A 21,510-nucleotide genomic window follows, 5' to 3' on the forward strand; every position below is an offset into this window, starting at 1 on the left:
TCCCCACCATAGCATGGGCGCCGCACCTCCAGCCTCAGATTGCGTTTGGTTGAGCTTCTGAAAAGCACCGTTCGCCTAAATGACCATTTGGTACATTTAAACAACGTTTAAACGGTAAACGAAGGCCATCCGTGTTGTTTAGATCCTAAACGGTAAATTAAACAGCTGGACCATTTAAAGTAAAAACTGTCTAAATAGAATCTGAGTTAAATACGATTAAGTGAGCTAAACGGTCATTTAATTCACTATATTTAATCAATAAGAAGATTACAATTACTAGATTTGGCACCAAGCTAATTAATATCGTAAGTATATAAGATGAAGTGAGCTTTAGTTTTCTTTAAAAAAATATTATGGATCCGCCACCGACTACGTTAGACTCCACTGTTTTTTTACTCCATCTCATACTCCCGTATTTTTAATTAGACTTGATAATTTTGGTCTTCAACAGTACGTATTGCTACTGCCTAATAATATGTTACTCCCTTAGTCCTCAAAAGAATGCAATTCTAGAACAGTGTCATATTTTTAGTATATCACCTTTAACTAATTATATCTAAAAAATATAAATATTTATAATATAAAATAAATATCATTAGATTAATTATGAAATATATTTTTATAATAAATTAGTTTAGAGCTATAAATATGAATATTATTTACTAAAAACTTGATCAAACGTGAAGCACTTAAAGTGGCACGCAACTCATAATTGTATTTTTTTACGAACAGAGGCAGTACATGCATAAAAGCATTGAAACATCTCTTACACATCTCAAGAATCCGTCAACAAATTACAAACCAGGACTCATACATTTAGATCGAGTTATTCACCGTGACCACAGTGCACGGACGGCTGCTGCTGTTGGATGCATGGAAGCGACGCCTAGAACAGGAGCGTGACCACAGCCGCCACGCCGGCGAGCGCCGCTGCGACACCTCCGCCCTGAGCACGTGCAGGCGGCGACCAAGAGGAGAGCTTGACGACCGGGAGGACAGTGACCTTGAACTTCATGCCCTGTTGGCAGTGATCGCCCACCCCGCAGAAGAACCACCAGATGCCTGACGTGTTGAGGACGACCCTGTCGTCGCCGGAGGTCCACACCCCGAGGCTGTTGGCCTGGCTGCACGCCTCGTAGCTCGCCGCCGTCGCCTGCACCACCGAGTGCTGGCCCATGGCGTACTTGAACACTGCAAGAGACGACAGAGGTTGTTAGTATTACCACGGAAGAGGGGCCATACGTACTTCAGACTTCACTTACGACTGTGCGCGTTAATAATCGCAAACTCAATATATTAAGCGAGCTTGCCTCCTCTCCTGGCCCACGCGCGCTCCTGGCCACGTCTGCACCTGCCCATGCACACGACCCACCGGAGATGGAGAAGAAGAGGCAGTGGTGGCTATCGGAAATGGAGAAGAAGATTGCGGCGGCAGCTAGGGTTACTAGATCTGCTCACCACCGGTGGGCATAGAAGGGGCTGGCCGGGTGGTGGTAGGCCGGCCAGGCGGTGGGGAAGGAGGCCAGGCAGTTCGGAGCCCTAGCGGCAGTGGAGGCGGCTAGGCCAGAGAGGGGCGGGGTCGTCTCGGCGTCACCGGCGAGCATGGCCATGGCGGAGCTCCGGCGAGAGGGTGGAGGGGAACAAGGCGGCCACTGCGGGCGCGCTAGGTTTTGCCAGAAGCCCTGTGCGCTAGGGCCGCGGCGAGGAGGAGGAGGAGGGCTATGGTTGAGGACGGTCGCGAGGTGCTCGACGGGGAGGGAGGGGGCGGCGTAGGTGGGGCGCGAGGAAGGAGAAAGGGGCGGAGGAGGCGACACGAGGAGAATGAAGGGAGCGTGCGACGCGTCGCGCGTTAGCGGCCTCCGTTAATAATTGCGTACGTACCTAGCGTGTCACCGACGATGAAGTCGTTGTCCTCGACCCAGTCATCGTAGTCGAAGTTGAGGCGCCAACCCTCGCTGTCCCCGACCAAGAGGTCGGCGGCAAGGACCGGGGCCGGTGCTGCGAGGATGGTGGCGACGGTGACCACTACGATGACGACTAGCACTTGCTTGGAAGCCATTGATGCACGAGTAAATCCTGAGCTTCCGTTCGTCTGTTGTTGTTCTGCTGGCCGTCGTAGGGGTAGGGGTAATGCTATTGTTATATATATAATAAGTCGTCAAGGGAACAAGGAGAACAGATGGAATGATTCGTTAAGCAATTGCGCGTGGTTAACAATGGTTGAAGCATGTTTATTTGGGCGCTTTGTTATCCTCGATCGGTTCATGCTCGGAGAGCGATGAAGCCATGCGCACATCGTACGGAGAACCTCAGATGCATCGATCAGTCTCCTCCTGCTAGCTTCCTGTCATGACGAAATTTCGTGCAGGTAAATATGACGAGCATGGGAGTTCCCGATAGTTGACAAGTACGATCGATGGTGTGGAGAATAGCTAGTGACGAAGTACAGCTTTTGATCACTTTTTTAATGTTATCGTCCGGCAACAGGTATGTACCGGACGAGTAGTGCCATTTCTACCTATGCCCATACGCGCTAGGTGTAGTTTTACTTGTCGGGCATGGGTAGGGAAATTTACCTATACTCGTGCCCATGCGGGTAATACTACCCAACGGGCCGGGTAATCCATATCTACAAGCACACCCGATTCAACACATAAGAATATCACCAATTTAGACATTCATTAATCATACATGCCAAGCATAAAAGCGTCTAATAATCAAAATTAGTACATCACATGCACACACTTGACATGAGCATATCAGCATATGACAAACAAATAAATAACCAACAACAAGTAGATAACAAAATTAACATTTGAGTAGGATGTCTAGTTAGTCGTCTAACGCGGGCATTTATTATCTGTGGGTAGGCGGGTATTGGTAGTACATACCCACACCTGCACCTGCCTACTCGAAGGATAGAGGATTTCAACTGCCAATAACGTCCTGTCTCTTTATCGTGTAAAGCTCCCGTCCGGTATTCAAATATCGGGTACCAATTGCCATCTCACTGCATACCGTCGATGCGATTTGATGGAAGCTCGGCTGATCCTTCGCAGCGTTGCAAGCCGTGATCCCGCTTGGAGTTTTCGCGCATCACAACTTCATCATACATATGAGGGCTGATCTGCATCTCGTCTGGACCGCGGTTATGAGGTGCTGCATGGGTCATTGTCTACACCACGGCACCCTTTTTTTTGCATCGCCGAGCCTGAGCCAAGCCCATCACCGAGCACCGCCGCTCCCATGTGCCTCCTCCGACACGCTTTAGTCGGTCGCCTTTGGCCATTGAGAGGTTGCCGCAAAACCGTCGTTGGAGCCCGCCTGTGCTTGTAGATCCTAGCTCATAGTGTCGCACGCGACTCGAGGTGGGAGGAGGCTGCCTCATGTCCGCCACTGAGCATCAGCCCGTTCGGCTGGTACACAAAACTACAGTGTACCGGCTGGTTCTGACTGGTTTCAGCTGATTCAATAGTATTCTGTGAGAGAGAATAAGTTGAAACAAGCGAGACAAGTCGAGCCGAACAGGTGCCCCTCGAGTTCGAGGAGGCCCGTCGTGCGCTGCTCGAGGTCGAGAGAAGGCTTCTCATGCCTTGCTGCTGCACAGGAGCCCAGTGCCCACCATGCCTTGCCATAGCATGCGCGCCAAGTCGCCACCCTTGACTGCTCCCCACCATAGCATGGGCACCGCACCGCTACCCTCAGGTTGTGTTTGGTTGAGCTTCTAAAAAGCACCATTTGCCTAAACGACCGTTTAGTCCATTTAAACATAAATGGTAAATGAAGGCCACCCATTCTAAAAAGCACCATTGTAGTGGTAGGGTATCTTCTTGTTATATAAGAAGGCAACAGAGGAAGACAAATGTAATGAATCATTCGTTAAGCATAGCGCGTGGTAATTAACAATGGTTTCAGCATGTTTGGGCGCTTTTGTTATTATCCTCTGTCCATGCACGGAGACGGAGAGGAAGCCATGTGTGGACATCGTACGGACAACCCTCGGATGCATCGATCGGTTTCCATCTGCTAGCTGCCAGTCAAAACGTTGTCTCGACGTCACGACGTGTGTATGGGGACTGTATATACAACTCAGTCACGAAATTTTTTTGTGGTAAATATGGCGAGCATGGGAGTTTCCGGTAGTTGACAGGCACGATCGATGATGCACAGAACAGTGACGACAAAGTACAGCTTTTGTTTTTTCTATGAGGTGGTATTTGTTATTAGACGCTAGTCAAAATTGTCGTTGCCAATAGACAATCTTCAAACAAAGTGTACGGCTGTTGATTTCCACTCGCCTATCACATGTGTCCAAAGCACAGGTATAAGGACCGGCCCATTTATAGGGCAACGGTGCCGCTGTGTATATGGGCGGGGTATGGGGTTCGAGGATTTTCTCGACCTATGTGCGAGGTCTTCCACCCTAAGCAAAAATACTAGAGAAACGTCCTGTCCCCACAGACCGAGTTTTTTTTAGGTTGTATTTACTATTAGACACCACTCAAAATTGTTTTTGCGAATATACTCTTCAGTTGTAGCTATTAGACAATGCTCGTCAGCGCATAAATTAGATGGGGTGCAGCTGTAACACCCTCGGTGTTACATTGTACTGTTTTTGCTAAAACATTGCATGAGCATCTTACTTATGTGCAAATGTGTGTGACCTAAAGTTTAAATCAATATACGGCACTTGAAACATTTATACAAAACAAGAAACCAACGTTACGTTTCATGTCGCTTGATATCGTTTAGTATTCTAATCGAATTTTTATCGAACAAAAATGCTATAGAACGTCTATGCAAACTTTGATAAAGTTTGTAGTACGTACTTCATAGGCGACGATGAAATATGTTTGGTCGAGGGTGAGAATAGCAAGCTATTACATCCAATAGGTCAGAATTGGGATTCGACGCGAAACCGTTCGGAGTTACGTCATTTCACGTAAGTTTAAAAATGGGTCGACGAAGCCACCTTTGGCAATTTTTGTAGAGCGATCAGCTTAGAAAGTGGCGCGATGTCATGGCTTCGGTCGATAGGCCTACGTACCCTCTTGGGTATAGATGAATTGGTTTGGCGTTTGGACCATCGGGTAGGATTTGGCAACAGCTATAAAAAGCGTGCACGACACATGGTTCATCTCCGGGCGCGGTCACCACCCTCTGCTTGGCCTGGCACCGCTGCTGGCTTGCCAGCGCGTGCTGCCGCGCCATCTGCGCTCCCACTGCCGCGCCTGTGCGTGTACGCACGAGCATGGCCCTTGCGCTACGGGCCAAGGCTGCCTGCCACCACGCGCTGGCCGCGGCCACCGCCGTTGCTCGGCTTGGCGCCGCTGCTGGCTCGCCTAGCGCACGCCAAAGCGCCAGCCTTGTCCTCACTGCCGCCCGTGAATGCACATTACGCGTGGGGCCCTGGCGCTGCTGCCTCGGCTGCCGGCTGCCACTCGCCGGCACGTGGGTCACATCACCGCGGCTGACACGCTGCGTCTGGGACGCCGACCGTGCCCTGCCCTGCCCTGCTCTGGCTGGAGGTGCACCGGGTCCCGTGCTACACGCTGCCCGTCGCCACGCCCGACACTGCTTCCATTGACTCACCGTGGCTGCACGCGCGTGGGACGACCGCCTGCTCCACCATCACGTCGGCGTCACGTTGCGCTATCTCCTCTTGTTCGGCGCTACCCGCTGCGACGCCGTACCGAGCTTCGTCGGCTTGTGGTGTCGGTTGTGCGGACAGCCACCTGGAGCACGCCTTGCTATTCCCTGTCATTGTGTGCACGTGTAATTGGCGTTGATGACCCCGACTGTGCCAAGCCAAGCCACGCCAAGACCCCCCTGTTTCCGCTATCGCCATGGCCGGCGGGACCCCCTTCCTTCAATTCGTCGTAATCACAACACTATAGTCAAATTCGTCGCAATCACAACACTATAGTCAAATTCGTCGCATCCTCGGCTCCGCTGGGTAGCTGGCCGTGCAACCATCCCCACCTCACTGCGTGTACCATCGCACAGAGCCCCAATTTGAAATCACCGTTACGTCGGGTCCATAAGACCAGGGTGGCCTGTGCCATCAGCAAACCGCGCAACCAAGGCATACCGTTTCAATTCCTTGCTCTACTAGCCTCTTTTACAGCTACTTATCACCCTGCTCACCATAGTCGAAACTCTACCGCCGTATAGCATTCCCTGACACGGTCGTGCCATCGCCGTGCGCCACCGCACCACCTTGCGCGCACGCGGCCAGCTCGGCTCGGGCCATCTCCGGACAAACCACCATGTCGTAGGGTTCCATGGTGAGTCACTGGAACTCACTAGCTACCTATTTTGCCCTAGCCTTGCTGACGTTCACCGGAATGGCACCGCCGTGACTATAGGTTAACCGCCATCGTGGTCCGACCTCGCTACTGCGTCCCGGTTCACATTTCCACCGCCCGGTACTTCGAGTTCGCTCCTAGGTAAGGGTCGGCTCGATTGTTGGGGAGGGGAGGGTCTACTGCGGTCGGCGTAGGTCGCCGGTGCCTGTGCCGCCATGCCGGTGTGCGTGGGTGCCGTAGGGGTGCCGCTGTTGTGAGGATAGGAGTTTCCGAGGGTGTAGCTATAAAACCGTAGACTAGAGGAATATTGCCTTAGAGCTCATAGTGAATACAGAGTAGTTTGGGGGCGTTTCTGCATTTTTGCCGTCGCGCGCGGGTCTTCCTCGTCGCGGGCCATTGTCCGGCTGGGCCGCGCCCCTGCGTGGGCAGCGTTGCGCTGGCGCACGCGTCACGCCGTTGTGGGCCGAGCCGCGCGAGTGGGCCGCAAGTTAGAATCGGTTTCTTCAATTTCTGGTAAAGTAGAAATGCTTATTTAATTTAGTTTTCAAGCTGAACTTTGATAAATTGTAATAAATTGAGTAGTGGTCCAAAAATAGTGAGACTAATTTTGTTAGGTTCACAAAAATACCAACTACTTGTTAGTACAGTTAGATTGTAGTTAGCCGTGGAAAGTATTGGGTCATAAATTCATAACTAGAGAGCTAATAACATGTAAATTAATATTTGTAGGAATATTTGTGGACAATTGGTGATAGCTATAGACATAAAAAAATTCAGTAGGTTTACTAGGTCATTATGTACTTGCTGTAAATTTTATAGCCTTAGAATGAGTTGATAAATAGAGTAGCTATTACCCTTGCTTTATCGTATATAGTGTAAATCAACATTAGGAGTAAGAATACATGTAGTTGCTATAATAATAATGAAAGTCATACTTCAAACTTGTTATCAGTAACAATAGAGAGCTTAGTACCATGGTCGGTAGCAGTAGCTTGGTAGTAAATAGATGTACTATTATCTTAAGAGTTGTTGTTGTCGTATTATTAAGCATTGCATCATCATCTCATGTAGATCGCGAGCTGGTAGAATTCATGCCCGTCGATGAACAGGAGTACGATGAGGTCGTCGAGGAGTACGAGGAGGAGATCCTCGTGCAGGAGGGATCCCTAGAGCCGTTTGGTGCTGACCTTACAGACCCATCGCCTGCCCAAGGCAAGCCCCGATGCATAACCCTTATTTTAAATGATCACTGAATATATATATGATGTGCATTTACGTTATAGGTATTTTATGGAAACTACATGCATAAATATAGCTACCTATGAGTCCTACTATTACAGGTCGAGTAGCTGCTATGCTTAGGATATCGGTAGCATGAGTAACCTGACGTTACTTGCAAATAGGTGATTAAATATGATCACTCATAATAAAATGGTACATGTAACTGGTGACCGAGCAGAGATATGGTTTGGGTATTGGTGGGTGTAAGGGGTTGTGTCTTGTGGCCAATAGGGTATAGCTCAGTTACACTTTTTCCCTATCTGTGTCGATTAAGGACCGGTCGTTGCATATGACTCTAGGCAAGTCACAAATTTATTGTCCCGAGCGCATACTTGGGTATGGGCACAGGGAAGACTTGTTGCTCTCTTATCGTGGATCCGGCTCTTTCTAGATCGACTGATTAGGGGCAGGGATGGTGGAGGTCCTTGCATCACATTGAGTCCAGGACTCAGGAGTGGGGGCTTAGAGTCCAAGTTTGGATGGGGACCTGGACACCCGGGACAGGAGAGTGATGGGTTAGTCCTGCTTGTGCCTAGGGTACAAGCGAGGCAAGTGTTTTCGGGGTACCCAGCTTGGTACATTGATTCATGAATCGTTGGGCGATCTGGTACGGCTTGTCTGCGGTTTAGCACCAGAGTAAGAACTGAAAGTTGAAAGGAGAAGAAATGGAACTGATTGCTCAACTCTTGCTTGAAAGTAGAACATGTGCTTATATAGACTGGCTAGATGATAACTTAATACGGTTAATAATAGGACATAAATAAGCACTCTCTATTAGTGCTGCTTTTGCTAAAGAAAACCAGCAAACCATAAAGCCTATCATATTCCTTGGAGTCGGGAAATTATTCCCACTAGTCGGATAAGTCTTACGAGTACATTATGTACTCAGGGTTTATTTACCCCTATTGCAGGGATGCTTGAGGAGTACCTTTGTGTGGAGGATTCTTCTGGTGGGCACAGACGGATCCTCGCCCCTTATCGCTAGATGTTATTTTTAAATTCTGTTGTTTATCATTCCGCACTCTGGTATTTGGTATTGTAATAATGTACTTTTTAAGAAACTCTAATGTATGAAATAGACTGGTATTGTAACTCGTTCTCATTATTGGATCCTTGGGAAAAATGTGGATCTTTCGGGTTCTCCCTTGGGGTGTGCCCGACGGATACCGCCCATTGTAGCTTACTTTTGGGGTGCTTAGTGTCTGGTGGAAGACGAGCGCCTCCGTAAGTGTGCTATTTTGGGTGGTTCTGCCACAGTTGGTACCAGAGCCAATAATGGTTACAAGTTTCATCACTCTTTTTCAAAACTTAAAAATTTGACCAACAAAAGTTTTGCGAAAAGTAAGATGTGATTATATTAGGTAATTAAGTATAAGCCCTAACAATATGGTCTATCTAGGATAGCGGCACTGGTTTTATCTAATCAGTTTTCTGCAGGTACACTGACTTACGTTGTGTAAGAAATCGCTTAGTATACGGAAAGTGAGTGTGCGATGTGCCAAAAATTTTATGAATGCTGCTATATTCTGGCTTGAGTGAACGTATAGGTCGAAGCATGCATCATAATAGTAGCATCTTACTCAAGCTAAAATCCCCCTTCACGTATAAGTGAGTAGTAAACTGATAGGACTAACTAAAGGAATGCTGTAATAAATGTGCTGTCATTTCTCTAATCCCTTGATTCTGATCGGAAGGGTGTTCTAATGGATGGTTCCTATCTCTTACAGATTAACCTAAGGTCAGGACGCGAGAGCACCAGTGCTGGGGTAGCTCACGGGCTTGGCGAGGGCCATGGTGATAGTGGCTAGGCCCATGAGCACAACGGGGAGAACCATGGGGCTCTACTTTTGGCTCCTCCTCCTCCACCGCCACCGCCGCCTCCGATGACTCACGCTGAGATGATGGCGGAGCTATTGGCCGCTCGTCGTGAGTCAGCCCATGCCATGGACATAATGGCACAAGCTGTCGCGGGCTTTGCCCAAGGAGGCCACGGGGGCAATGGTGGGAACGGGGGTGGTGCCCGCCGTCCTGAGGGACCATCCTCTTACCAGGACTTCCTCAAGACTCACCCACCCATGTTCACACCATCTGACGAGCCCCTGGAGGCAGAGCATTGGCTTCGCTTGTTGGAGCAAAAGTTTCTGCTGCTCGATGTGGCCGACAAGCAGAAGGTGCGCTTTGCAGCGTAGTAGCTTTTGGGGTCTGCAAGTGTATGGTGGGATACCTTCCATGCCATGGAGTAGCCTAATCACCCGGTGACCTGGCGGGAGTTCACCACGGCATTCCGAGAGTTCTTTATTCCTGCTGGTGTCATCAACCAGAAGGTGACTGAGTTCCTGGAGCTATGCCAGGGGGGTAGAACAGTGATGGACTATGTGAATAAGTTCAATCACTTGGCCCAGTATGCTGGCAGTCAGGTGGACACTTATGATAAGAAGAAGGACCGTTTCTTTCGTGGTCTTGCTCCCATCCTTCAGGAGAAGCTGTACACAGTGAACTATCAAACCTTCGGGGCACTGATGAACGCCGCCATTGCCATGGAGGGTTTTCAGTGGGAGTCCCAGGCTAATTGGAAGAGGAAGCAGGTGACCACAGGGTCTTCTAGCCACCCTCACACTCAGAAGGTTCAGGTTGTCCGACGAGGGCCCTATCAGTCATTAGGCAGGCCTTCATTCCAGCAGCCCCAACAAATTTTGCAGACTTACTCCACATAGTACCGTGCACCCCCTCAGCAGGTGCAACCCTAGCAACCTCAGGGACAACATGTTCCACCTCATCAGGGGATTGGGAACATGCCTGTTGCTTGCTTCAAGTGTGGCAAAGATGGCCACTACGCCCGAGCTTGCTCCCAGACCCAACCAGATCAGTCTACTCAACCATCAGCGAACTCCAGGCTTATCAAGAGGACCATCATCAAGAAGAAAGTGCCCAGCAGATCTAGCCAGGTGCACTTCACTAATGCTAAGCATATTTTACAGCTGGAGCTAGTGATGGCTGGTATGTTTACCATCGACTCCCATCCAGCTCTTGTGTTGTTTGATTCTGGTGCATCACATTCCTTTATGAGCATGGGGTTTATAGAGCGGCACAACTTACCACTTATGGCTATACTGTATGGCTATAAGATCCGTACTGCGGGTTCACAACTATTCATCAATACCCGCATGGATACAGTAAGTTTGATATTAGCCACCCACACTTACCGTCGACAATTCATGGTAATGCCAGGGCAAGGCATTGATGCTATTCTTGGAATGAACTGGTTGCGGGTGTATGGGTAGTATTGGATATGAAGAGGAGGAGTGTGGAGTTACAACTTCCTTTTTCTGAGGATAGGATGTCTCTTATTGTACCCTCAGATCCAGTCTTACCTGTTGCTGCTCATGCTGAAGCCTCTCTTGATCTTGCCTCCATTCCTGTGGTATGTGAGTTCCCGAATGTTTTCCCCGAAGATCTTCCGGGGTTGCCACCAGATAGAGAGGTAGAATTCTCCATTGAGCTAGAGCCTGGTACTGCTCCTATCTCTAGACGCCCGTACCGCATGGCTCCAAGGGAATTAGCAGAAATGAGGAAGCAACTGGAAGAATTGATGGACAAGGGTTTCATCCATCCTAGTTCTTCACCATGGGGTTGCCCAACCATTTTTGTGAAGAAGAAGGATGGCACTCTGCAGATGTGTGTGGATTACCGCCCCCTTAATGCGGTAACAGTTAAGAACAAGTATACTTTGCCCCGCATAGATACTTTGTTCGACCAATTAGCTGGTGCCAAGGTGTTCCTAAAGATTGATCTCCGATCAGACTATCATTAGATCAAGATCAGGCCACATGATATACCAAAGACAACTTTCTCTACTAGGTATGGGTTGTATGAGTATCTAGTGATGTCTTTTAGTCTCACTAATGCCCCTGTATTCTTTATGTACTTGATGAATTCAGTTTTCATGCCGGAGCTTGATAAGTTTGTGGTAGTTTTCATTGATGACATCCTGATCTATTCCAAGAATGATGAAGAGCATGCCCAACACCTTTGGATAGTACTGGCTCAACTAAGGGAGCACAAGCTGTATGCTAAATTCAGCAAGTGCAAATTTTGGTTAGATCGAGTGCAGTTTTTGGGGCATGTGTTGACACCTGTGGGCATTTCAGTAGATCCCAGTAAGGTGCAAGATGTGTTAGATTGGAAATCTCCCAAGTCTGTGCATCAGATTCGGCAGTTTCTTGGTCTAGCTGGGTATTATCGGCGTTTCATTCCTGATTTCTCCAAGATAGCCTAGCCAATGACCAAGCTGCTCCAAAAAGAAGCTAAGTTTGATCGGAGCCCAGCTTGCGAGGAAGCTTTCCAAACTCTAAAGATATTTCTGACTACTGCTCCTGTGTTGGCCTAACCAGATATTGATAGGCCCTTTGATGTATACTATGATGCCTCGAAGACGGGGCTGGGGTGTGTGCTTATGCAAGATGGGTGTGTGATAGCTTTTGCTTCACGCCAACTGAAAAATAACGAGGTGAATTACCCCACCCATGACTTAGAGCTAGCTGTTGTAGTCCACGCCCTAAAGATTTGGAGGCACTATCTGTTGGGTAACAAAGTACATATTTTCACTGATCACAAGAGCCTCAAGTATATTTTCACTTAGTCAGAGCTGAACATGAGGCAACGGAGATGGCTAGAGTTGATAAAGGATTACAACTTGGAAGTCCATTATCATCCAAGAAAGGCTAATGTAGTGGCTGATGCTTTGAGCCGCAAGGCACACCAGGTTGAGGAAACACCTTTGTCTCTCAACCATGCAGAGGTGTTGGCTCACATTGCATTGACCTTAGAATTGCTAGAACAGATTGTTCGAGAGCAAAAGGAGGACCCCGAAGAAATTCCCCACATCAAAAAATTGATGGCCGAAGGGCGTGACCCTCACTTTAGCATTGATGAACATGGAGTAGTAAGATACAAGAATAGACTGGTGGTTCCATCCAATGAAGAGCTAAAAAGAAAGGTTTTGAATGAAGCTCACCATTCAAAACTGTCTATTCATCATGGCAGCAACAAGATGTATCATGATCTGCGCCACTTGTACTGGTGGTCTAACATGAAGCGGGACATCACTCAGCATGTCGTGGAGTGCGACACTTGAGGTAGGGTTAAAGCAGATCATATGCGTACCCTAGGATATTTGCAGCCCTTGCCCATTCCTGTTTGGAAATGGGAGGATATTTCCATGGATTTCATTGTGGGTTTACCCCGCACATCCACGGGCTTTGATTCTATTTGGGTCATTGTGGACCGTCTCACCAAGTCTACCCATTTTGTCCCGGTGGACACTAGGTACACTGCCAGGAAGTATGCTGAGATATATTTTGATCAGATTGTGACCTTACATAGAGTTCCTCTTACTATCATCTCTGATAGAGGGTCAGTTTTTGTCTCTCATTTTTGGGAGCAACTCTAGGAATGTCTGGGTACTCATCTTCTTAGAAGCTCAGCATACCACCCACAAACTGATGGCCAAACTGAAAGGGTAAACCAGGTGCTTGAAGATATGTTGAGAGCTTGTGCCGTCTCTTTTCCTGAGAAGTGGGATAAGTGCTTGAAGTTAGCTGAATTTTCATACAATAACAGCTACCAAGACAGCATCCGCATGGCACCATTTGAGGCTCTATATGGGCAGATGATAACTTAATATGGTTAATAATAGGACAGAAATAAGGACTCACTATTAGTGCTGCTTTTGCTAAAGAAAACCCGCAAACCATAAAAGCCTATCGTATTCCTTGGAGTCGGGAAATTATTCCCACTAGTCGGATAAGTCTTACGAGTACATTGTGTACTCAGGGTTTATTTACCCCTATTGCAGGGATGCTTGAGGAGTACCTTTGTGTGGAGGATTCTTCTGGTGGGCACAGACGGATCCTCGCCCGTTATCGCTAGATGTTATTTTTAAATTTCATTGTTTATCATTCCGCACTCTGGTATTTGGCATTGTAATAATGTACTTTTTAAGAAACTCTGATGTATGAAATAGACTGGTATTGTAACTCGTTCTCATTATTGGATCCTTGGGAAAAATGTGGATCTTTTGGGTTCTCCCTTGGGGTGTGCCCGACGGATACCGCCCGTTGTAGCTTACTTTCGGGGTGCTTAGTGTCTGGTGGAAGACGAGCGCCTCCGTAAGTGTGCTATTTTGGGCGGTTCTGCCACAGTTGGTACTAGAGCCAATAATGGTTACAAGTTTCATCACTCTTTTTCAAAACTTAAAAATTTGACCAACAAAAGTTTTGCGAAAAGTAGGATGCGATTATATTAGGTAATTAAGTATAAGCCCTAACAATATGGTCTATCTAGGATAGCGGTACTGGTTTTATCTAATCAGTTTTCTGCAGGTACACTGACTTACGTTGCGTAAGAAATCGCTTAGTATACGGAAAGTGAGTATGCGATGTGCCAAAAATTTTATGAATGCCGCTATATTCTGGCTTGAGTGAACATATAGGTCAAAGCATGCATCATAATAGTAGCATCTTACTCAATCTAAAATCCCCCTTCACATATACGTGAGTAGTAAATTGATAGGACTAACTAAAGGAATGCTGTAATAAATGTGCTGTCATTTCTCTAATCCTTTGATTCTGATCGGAAGGGTGTTCTAATGGATGGTTCCTATCTCTTACAGATTAACCTAAGGTCAGGACGCGAGAGCACCAGCACTGGGGTAGCTCACGGGCTTGGCGAGGGCCATGGTGATAGTGGCTAGGCCCATGAGCACAATGGGGAGAACCATGGGGCTCTACTTTTGGCTCCTCCTCCTCCACCGCCACCACTGCCTCCGATGACTCACGCTGAGATGATGGCGGAGCTGTTGGCTGCTCGCCGTGAGTCAGCCCATGCCATGGACGTAATGGCACAAGCTGCCGCGGGCTTTGCCCAAGGAGGCCACGGGGGTGGTGCCCGCCGTCCTAAGGGACCATCCTCTTACTAGGACTTCCTCAAGACTCACCCACCCATGTTCACACCGTCTGATGAGCCCCTAGAGGCAGAGCACTGGCTTCGCTTGTTGGAGCAGAATTTTCTGCTGCTCGACGTGGCCGACAAGCAGAAGGTGCGCTTTGCAGCGTAGTAGCTTTTGGGGTCCACAAGTGTATGGTGGGATACCTTCCATGCCATGGAGCAGCCTAATCACCCGGTGACCTAGCGGGAGTTCACCACGGCATTCCGAGAGTTCTTTATCCCTGCTGGTGTCATCAACCAGAAGGTGACTAAGTACCTGGAGCTACGCCAGGGGGGTAGAATAGTGATGGACTATATTAATAAGTTCAATCACTTGGCCCAGTGTGTTGGCAGTCAGGTGGACGCTAATGACAAGAAGAAGGACCATTTCTTTCGTGGTCTCGCTCCCATCCTTCAGGAGAAGCTGTACATGGTGAACTATCAAACCTTTAGGGCACTGATGAACGCCGCCATTGCCATGGAGGGTTTTTAGCGGGAGTCCTATGCTGATTGGAAGAGGAAGCAGGTGACCACAGGGTCTTCTAGCCACCCTCACACTTAGAAGGTTTAGGTTGTCCGACGGGGGCCCTATCAGTCATCTGGCAGGCCTTCATTCCAGTAGCCCCAATAGATTTTGTAGACTTCCTCCACACAGTACCGTGCACCCCCTTAGCAGGTGCAACCCTAGCAACCTCAGGGACAACATGTTCCACCTCGTCAGGGGTTTGGGAACATGCCCGTTGCTTGCTTCAAGTGTGGCAAAGATGGCCACTACGCCCGTGCTTGCCCCCAGACCCAACCAGATCAGTCTACTCAACCATCAGCGAACTCCAGGCTTATCAAGAGGACCATCATCAAGAAGAAAGTGCCCAGTAGATCCGGCCAGGTGCACTTCACTGATGCTAAGCAGATTTTGTAGCAGGAGCTGGTGATGGTTGGTATGTTTACCATCGACTCCCATCTAGCTCTTGTGTTGTTTGATTCTGGTGCATCACATTCCTTTATGAGCATGGGGTTTGTAGAGCGGCACAACTTACCACTTATGGCTATACCGTATGCCTATAAGATCCATATTGCGGGTTCATCACTATTCATCAATACCCGTGTGGATATAGTAAGTTTGGTATTAGCCACCCACACTTACCGCCTACAGTTCATGGTAATGCCGAGGCAAGGCATTGATGCTATTTTTGGAATGAACTGGTTGCGGGTGTATGGGGTAGTATTGGATATGAAGAGGAGGAGTGTGGAGTTACAACTTCCTTTTTCTGAGGATAGGATGTCTCTTATTGTACCCTCAGATCCAGTCTTACCTGTTGCTGCTCATGCTGAAGCCTCTCTTGATCTTGCCTCCATTCCTGTGGTATGTGAGTTCCCGGATGTTTTCCCCGAAGGTCTTCTAGGGTTGCCACCAGACAGAGAGGTAGAATTCTCCATTGAGCTAGAGCCTGGTACTGCTCCTATCTCTAGATGCCCGTACCGCATGGCTCCAAGGGAATTAGCAGAAATGAGGAAGCAACTGGAAGAATTGATGGACAAGGGTTTCATCCATCCTAGTTCTGCACCATGGGGTTGCCCAACCATTTTTGTGAAGAAGGATGGCACTCTGCAGATGTGTGTGGATTACCGCCCCCTTAATGCGGTAACAGTTAAGAACAAGTATACTTTGCCCCGCATAGATACTTTGTTCGACCAATTAGCTGGTGCCAAGGTGTTCCCAAAGATTGATCACCGATCAGGCTATCATTAGATCAAGATCAGGCCACATGATATACCAAAGACAACTTTCTCTACTAGGTATGGGTTGTATGAGTATCTAGTGATGTCTTTTGGTCTCACTAATGCCCCTGCATTCTTTATGTACCTGATAAATTCAGATTTCATGCCGGAGCTGGATAAGTTTGTGGTAGTTTTCATTGATGACATCCTGATCTATTCCAAGAATGATGAAGAGCATGCCCAACACCTTTGGACAGTACTGGCTCGACTAAGGGAGCACAAGCTATATGCTAAATTCAGCAAGTGCAAATTTTGGTTAGATCGAGTGCAGTTTTGGGGCATGTGTTGACACCTGAGGGCATTTCAGTAGATCCCAGTAAGGTGCAATATGTGTTAGATTGGAAATCTCCCAAGTCTATGCATCAGATTCGGCAGTTTCTTGGTCTAGCTGGGTATTATCGGCGTTTCATTCCTGATTTCTCCAAGATAGCCCAGCCAATGACCAAGGTGCTCCAAAAAGAAGCTAAGTTTGATTGGACCCCAGCTTGCGAGGAAGCTTTCCAAACTCTGAAGATATTTCTGACTACTGCTCCTGTGTTGGCCTATCCTGATATTGATAGGCCCTTTGATGTATACTATGATGCCTCGAAGATGGGGCTAGGGTGTGTGCTTATGCAAGATGGGTGTGTGATAGCTTTTGCTTCACGCCAACTAAAAAAGAACGAGGTGAATTACCCCACCCATGACTTAGAGCCAGCTATTGTAGTCCATGCCCTGAAGATTTGGAGGCACTATCTGTTGGGTAACAAAGTACATATTTTCGCTGATCACAGGAGCCTCAAGTATATTTTCACTTAGTTGGAGCTGAACATGAGGCAACAGAGATGGCTAGAGTTGATAAAGGATTACAACTTGGAAGTCCATTATCATCCAGGAAAGGCTAATGTAGTGGCTGATGCTTTGAGCCGCAAGGCACACCAGGTTGAGGAAACACCTTTGTCTCTCAACCATGCAGAGGTGTTGGCTCACATTGCATTGACCTTAGAATTGCTAGAACAGATTGTTCAAGAGCAAAAGGAGGACCCTGAAGAAATTCCCCACATCAGAAAATTGATGGCCGAAGGGCGCGACCCTCACTTTAGCATTAATGAACATGGAGTAGTAAGATACAAGAATAGACTAGTGGTTGCATCCAATGAAGAGCTAAAAAGAAAGGTTTTGAATGAAGCTCACCATTCAAAACTATCTATTCATCCTAGCAGCAACAAGATGTATCATGATCTGCGCCACTTGTACTGGTGGTCTAACATGAAGCGGGACATCACTCGGCATGTCACGGAGTGTGACACTTGAGGTAGGGTTAAAGCAGATCATATGCGTACCCCAGGATATTTGAAGCCCTTGCCCATTCCTGTTTGGAAATGGGAGGGTATTTCCATGGATTTCATTGTGGGTTTACCCCGCACATCCACGGGCTTTGATTCTATTTGGGTCATTGTGGACCGTCTCACCAAGTCTACCCATTTTGTCCCGGTGGACACTAGGTACACTGCCAGGAAGTATGCTGAGATATATTTTGATCAGATTGTGACCTTACATGGAGTTCCTCTTACTATCATCTCTGATAGAAGGTCAGTTTTTGTCTCTTGTTTTTGGGAGCAACTCCAAGAATGTCTGGGTACTCATCTTCTTAGAAGCTCAGCATACCACCCACAAACTGATGGCCAAACTGAAAGGGTAAACCAGGTGCTCGAAGATATATTGAGAGCTTGTGCCATCTCTTTTCCTAAGAAGTGGGATAAGTGCTTGAAGTTAGCTGAATTTTCATACAATAACAGCTACCAAGAGAGCATCTGCATGGCACCATTTGAGGCTCTATATGGGCAGAAGTGTAGGACACCACTAAACTGGGTTGAAGTGGGAGACCGTGGGTACTTGGGGCCTGATTTCATAAAAGAGGCTCGAGAGAACGTAAACCTTATTCGAAGCCACTTGAAGGTAGCTCAAAGCCGACAAAAGGCTTACGCAGACAAGCGGAGGAGGCCATTGGAGTTTGTAGCTAGGGATTTTGTGTATCTCAAAGTGTCTCCTATGAGAGGAGTGCATTGGTTTGGTGTCCATGGCAAGTTAGCGCCTCGGTATGTGGGCCCGTACCAAATGTTGCAACAGTGTGGCCCCGTTGCTTATCGTCTCCAGCTTCCTAATATTTTATCTGCGGTACACAATGTGTTCTATGTATCGCAATTGAAGAAATGTCTACGTGCTCCTGATGAAGTTGTGGAAATTGAAGAGCTTCCCCTCCAGCCAGATTTGACTTATGTGGAGCACCCGATCAAAATCTTGGATGAGAAGGAGAGAGTGACCCAGAATAGGGTGGTGAAGTTCTACAAGGTGCAGTGGTGAAACCATTCAGAAGATGAAGCCACGTGGGAGCAAGAGAGTTACCTATTGCAGCAATACCCCCACCTTCTCGCCGGTTCTGAGAGTTAGTTGCTGTGCCAAAAATGTATTCCCTATCTCTTTTTCACACTAGGCACATGAAATCTCGGGTCGAGATTTTGTTTTAGGGGGGTAGATTTGTAACACCCTCGGTGTTACTGCTGACATAGAATTTCATCCCGTGCCGATGACACACGCAGCAAGCCGGAAGGGTCTACTCGATGGAGCAGATCCGCCTAGCTTCAGCGCAGGGGTGGTTGATCCTGCATAATCCTCCCGAGGCATGCCAGTCAATTTGACCCTGCAATTGACAAGGAGAGAAAGTTTATCAGTAATTAAGGGTGGAACTTGCCGGTGTTACCAGATAGTCCCGAATGTCTGGCTGTGATAGCCGATATGAAAGGAAATCGGCTAAATAGCCGATTCTAATATATTCATGAGGATAAGTCAGTTAGAGCTCATGGGGTCGTGTGAAGAGAATCGGTTATCATTCAGGATAAACATCATTTAAACGAATATTAATCAATGGCAATAAGATATCAATGATGATCGGTCCATACTGAGCCAATGATTACGAGCAACCAAACTCCTTTTTATATAAAGAAACAATTCAACACCACTTAACCATTTAATAAAGATAAATCTAATGAACATGTTAGATCTCATCTATCGCCATCACCAGTGGGGCATGAGTCAGAATCATGCAGGCTGTAGAAACAACAATAGACTCGACGACCCTAACTCATTACTAATATTAGTGGGGCATGAGGCAGAATCATACAGGCCATAATACAAAAACAAGATCATGGGGCTAACATATCTTTCAAGTTATCTCGACTTCAATGATCTCGTAATGTGAACAGTTCGTGAAAGCATTCGATATCGGCTAAACAGCCGATTCAGGCATAACGCACAGTTAAGGTCATGCCCCTCAGGAATGGGTCTACCAACCAACGATCCCCACTCCACGGTGCCAACAGTGGGGTTAGAGGAAGAATCCCACAAGCCGTGATGACGGGCCATGGAATAGTTTTCATTAACTAATAGATCTACTCAAGATCGAACATGCCTTAACCGCACGCTATGCACAATTAAGATTGACGCTAAACAGCCGATAAAAACATAACTCATCATTTAAGATGTAGATTAGATCAATTTTAGATTAGCAAATGATGAGTTAAACAAGATATAAGGCTGATCCAGATCAATCTCAATCAGGCAGAATGATATTGCTGTAATTAGATAAACAATGAAAGCAATAAGCAATATCGGTAACTTAATGAATCTACCAAAGACTGCCACTCTAAGATAGAGCTGATAACTTGACCTTGATCCAATTCAAGCAGTGGGGTGTGAGGCAGAATCACACATGCCATACTTGAATTAGGTAAGAGTCGATAATTAGCTTATACCAGAGCCGCAGTGGGGGTCGACCGGATCGATGCAGACATACGAACAGGTGTATAAACCATGACGGTACTTACAACAAGCAGTGGAGGTCGACTGGATCGATGTAGCCGTACTTGTCAAAGAACTCACCGAGATCTACTCTACTCCTACTCCTAAGGGGTGGCTAGAGCCGAAAAAAGTAATTGGCTTGTATTTGATTGATTGGTTCCTCCCTTACAATAGCTAGGGTTTGGTATTTATACCCGGAGCCTAAAATGAACCCTACTCGAGTACGACTTAATACAATCTTTGGCATAATGGAAACATTCCTAATTTAAGATAACTTGGACTCTAATCTTTCCCTTTTTGTAGAGTCCATGTCTCATCTCAGCGCCGATCATAGCCTCCGTCGTTATCTGCTGGCGCTATCTGAAGAAAGCTGATTCTAGCATTGCATCCGAATTAGCTATTTTTGATCTGCACACAACTGATCCCCTGTTGTCATGATCTTGGGAGCTTCTGAGATCCTTCTACCAAATTCCGGTGTAAACACATGCCCCCCAATTTTGGGATAAAAGTAATTTTATTCCAAAATTATCATGTCTGCATCCCCGATCGGTCCACAGTCACGGGTAGAGAACCTTGATCCAGGGCCCACTGTTTGTCGCCACTTGCGTCCATTCACGAGCCCATGCCTCAAAACTTCTTACAAGAGCATCACTATTTCACAGGCACTTGGATTCATCTTCCTGGGCTAGCTATAAAATGCCTATCCGACCTTGGCGAGAGCAACAAACTATTCAGCTATGTTTCTCTTCTTCCTACCCTCTTGAGCTCTGACTTCACCGGACCCTCCATGGTTCATCTATTTGCTATGAAGATCTTGAGTGGTTAGAAGAATTCTTGAGCATAGGGTGATTGTGTCACTCATTCGTGCACCTTGTCGAGCAAGAGAATCAGCTGCTACAGCTAGAAGAAGTCTTGTGATGTCGCCTGCGTCTTCTCACTAGGCTCATAGAGCTATTCTAGTGTTTGCAAGGGCTAGAATGTGTGGACACTTTTCCCTTGTTTGCTTCATCAAATGCCCACTGGGAGAGCCACAGGCTTCTTTCCCGCAATTCCCAGTCACCGAGAGACTAGTTAGGCGTCTATTAAGCGGACGGCCTTTCCCTTTCTTCTAACATAAGTTTGCTAACTGGTCGATGTGACTTAATTCTTGATAACCTTCGGCCTCATGGGGACCCGAACTCCCTTCAATCCAAAGAAGTCTTGGGGGGTTAATTTCTGGTCAATGTAAATTCTTTGTGCTCATCCCACGATGTTTCGTAATATGGGGAAGCAATAAGCCCGAATCTATTATCTCTTCGTTATCCATCCCCTAAAATCTAGA

General features: G+C 47.3%; 2 protein-coding genes across 2 annotated transcripts; one reads left to right on the forward strand and one right to left on the reverse strand.

Annotated features, from left to right (window-relative positions):
* Positions 1 to 882: 882 nt before the first annotated feature.
* Positions 883 to 2,059, reverse strand: LOC136542988 (mavicyanin-like). The gene is made up of 2 exons (XM_066535583.1): positions 1,882 to 2,059; positions 883 to 1,191 (listed from the first exon to the last, which is right to left on the reverse strand). Exons 1-2 carry the CDS (start codon positions 2,057 to 2,059, stop codon positions 887 to 889), a joined length of 483 nt encoding a protein of 160 aa, XP_066391680.1. The 3' UTR covers positions 883 to 886.
* A 7,473-nt stretch (positions 2,060 to 9,532) lies between these two features.
* LOC136542989 (uncharacterized) lies at positions 9,533 to 18,695 on the forward strand. The gene is made up of 7 exons (XM_066535584.1): positions 9,533 to 9,760; positions 9,833 to 10,219; positions 10,370 to 10,586; positions 10,871 to 11,188; positions 15,875 to 16,114; positions 16,451 to 16,548; positions 18,543 to 18,695. The coding sequence occupies exons 1-7, from the start codon at positions 9,533 to 9,535 to the stop codon at positions 18,693 to 18,695; spliced, it is 1,641 nt and encodes a 546-aa protein (XP_066391681.1).
* The last annotated feature ends 2,815 nt before the right edge of the window (positions 18,696 to 21,510 follow it).

Source organism: Miscanthus floridulus, chromosome 3, assembly GCF_019320115.1.
Source record: "Miscanthus floridulus cultivar M001 chromosome 3, ASM1932011v1, whole genome shotgun sequence".
Lineage (NCBI taxonomy): Eukaryota > Viridiplantae > Streptophyta > Magnoliopsida > Poales > Poaceae > Miscanthus > Miscanthus floridulus.

What these genes read in the sequence shown, in the direction of transcription:
- LOC136542989 (XM_066535584.1), top strand. Translation starts at nt 9,533, where the DNA reads ATGGACATAATGGCACAAGCTGTCGCGGGCTTTGCCCAAGGAGGCCAC. An exon ending in ATGTGGCCGACAAGCAGAAG is followed by an intron (nt 9,761 to 9,832) that starts GTGCGCTTTGCA and finishes GCCATGGAGTAG; the next exon opens with CCTAATCACCCGGTGACCTG. An exon ending in ATGCCCAACACCTTTGGACA is followed by an intron (nt 16,549 to 18,542) that starts GTACTGGCTCGA and finishes TCGCAATTGAAG; the next exon opens with AAATGTCTACGTGCTCCTGA.
- LOC136542988 (XM_066535583.1), bottom strand. Translation starts at nt 2,059, where the DNA reads ATGGCTTCCAAGCAAGTGCTAGTCGTCATCGTAGTGGTCACCGTCGCC. An exon ending in CATCGTCGGTGACACGCTAG is followed by an intron (nt 1,192 to 1,881) that starts GTACGTACGCAA and finishes CGTCTCTTGCAG; the next exon opens with TGTTCAAGTACGCCATGGGC.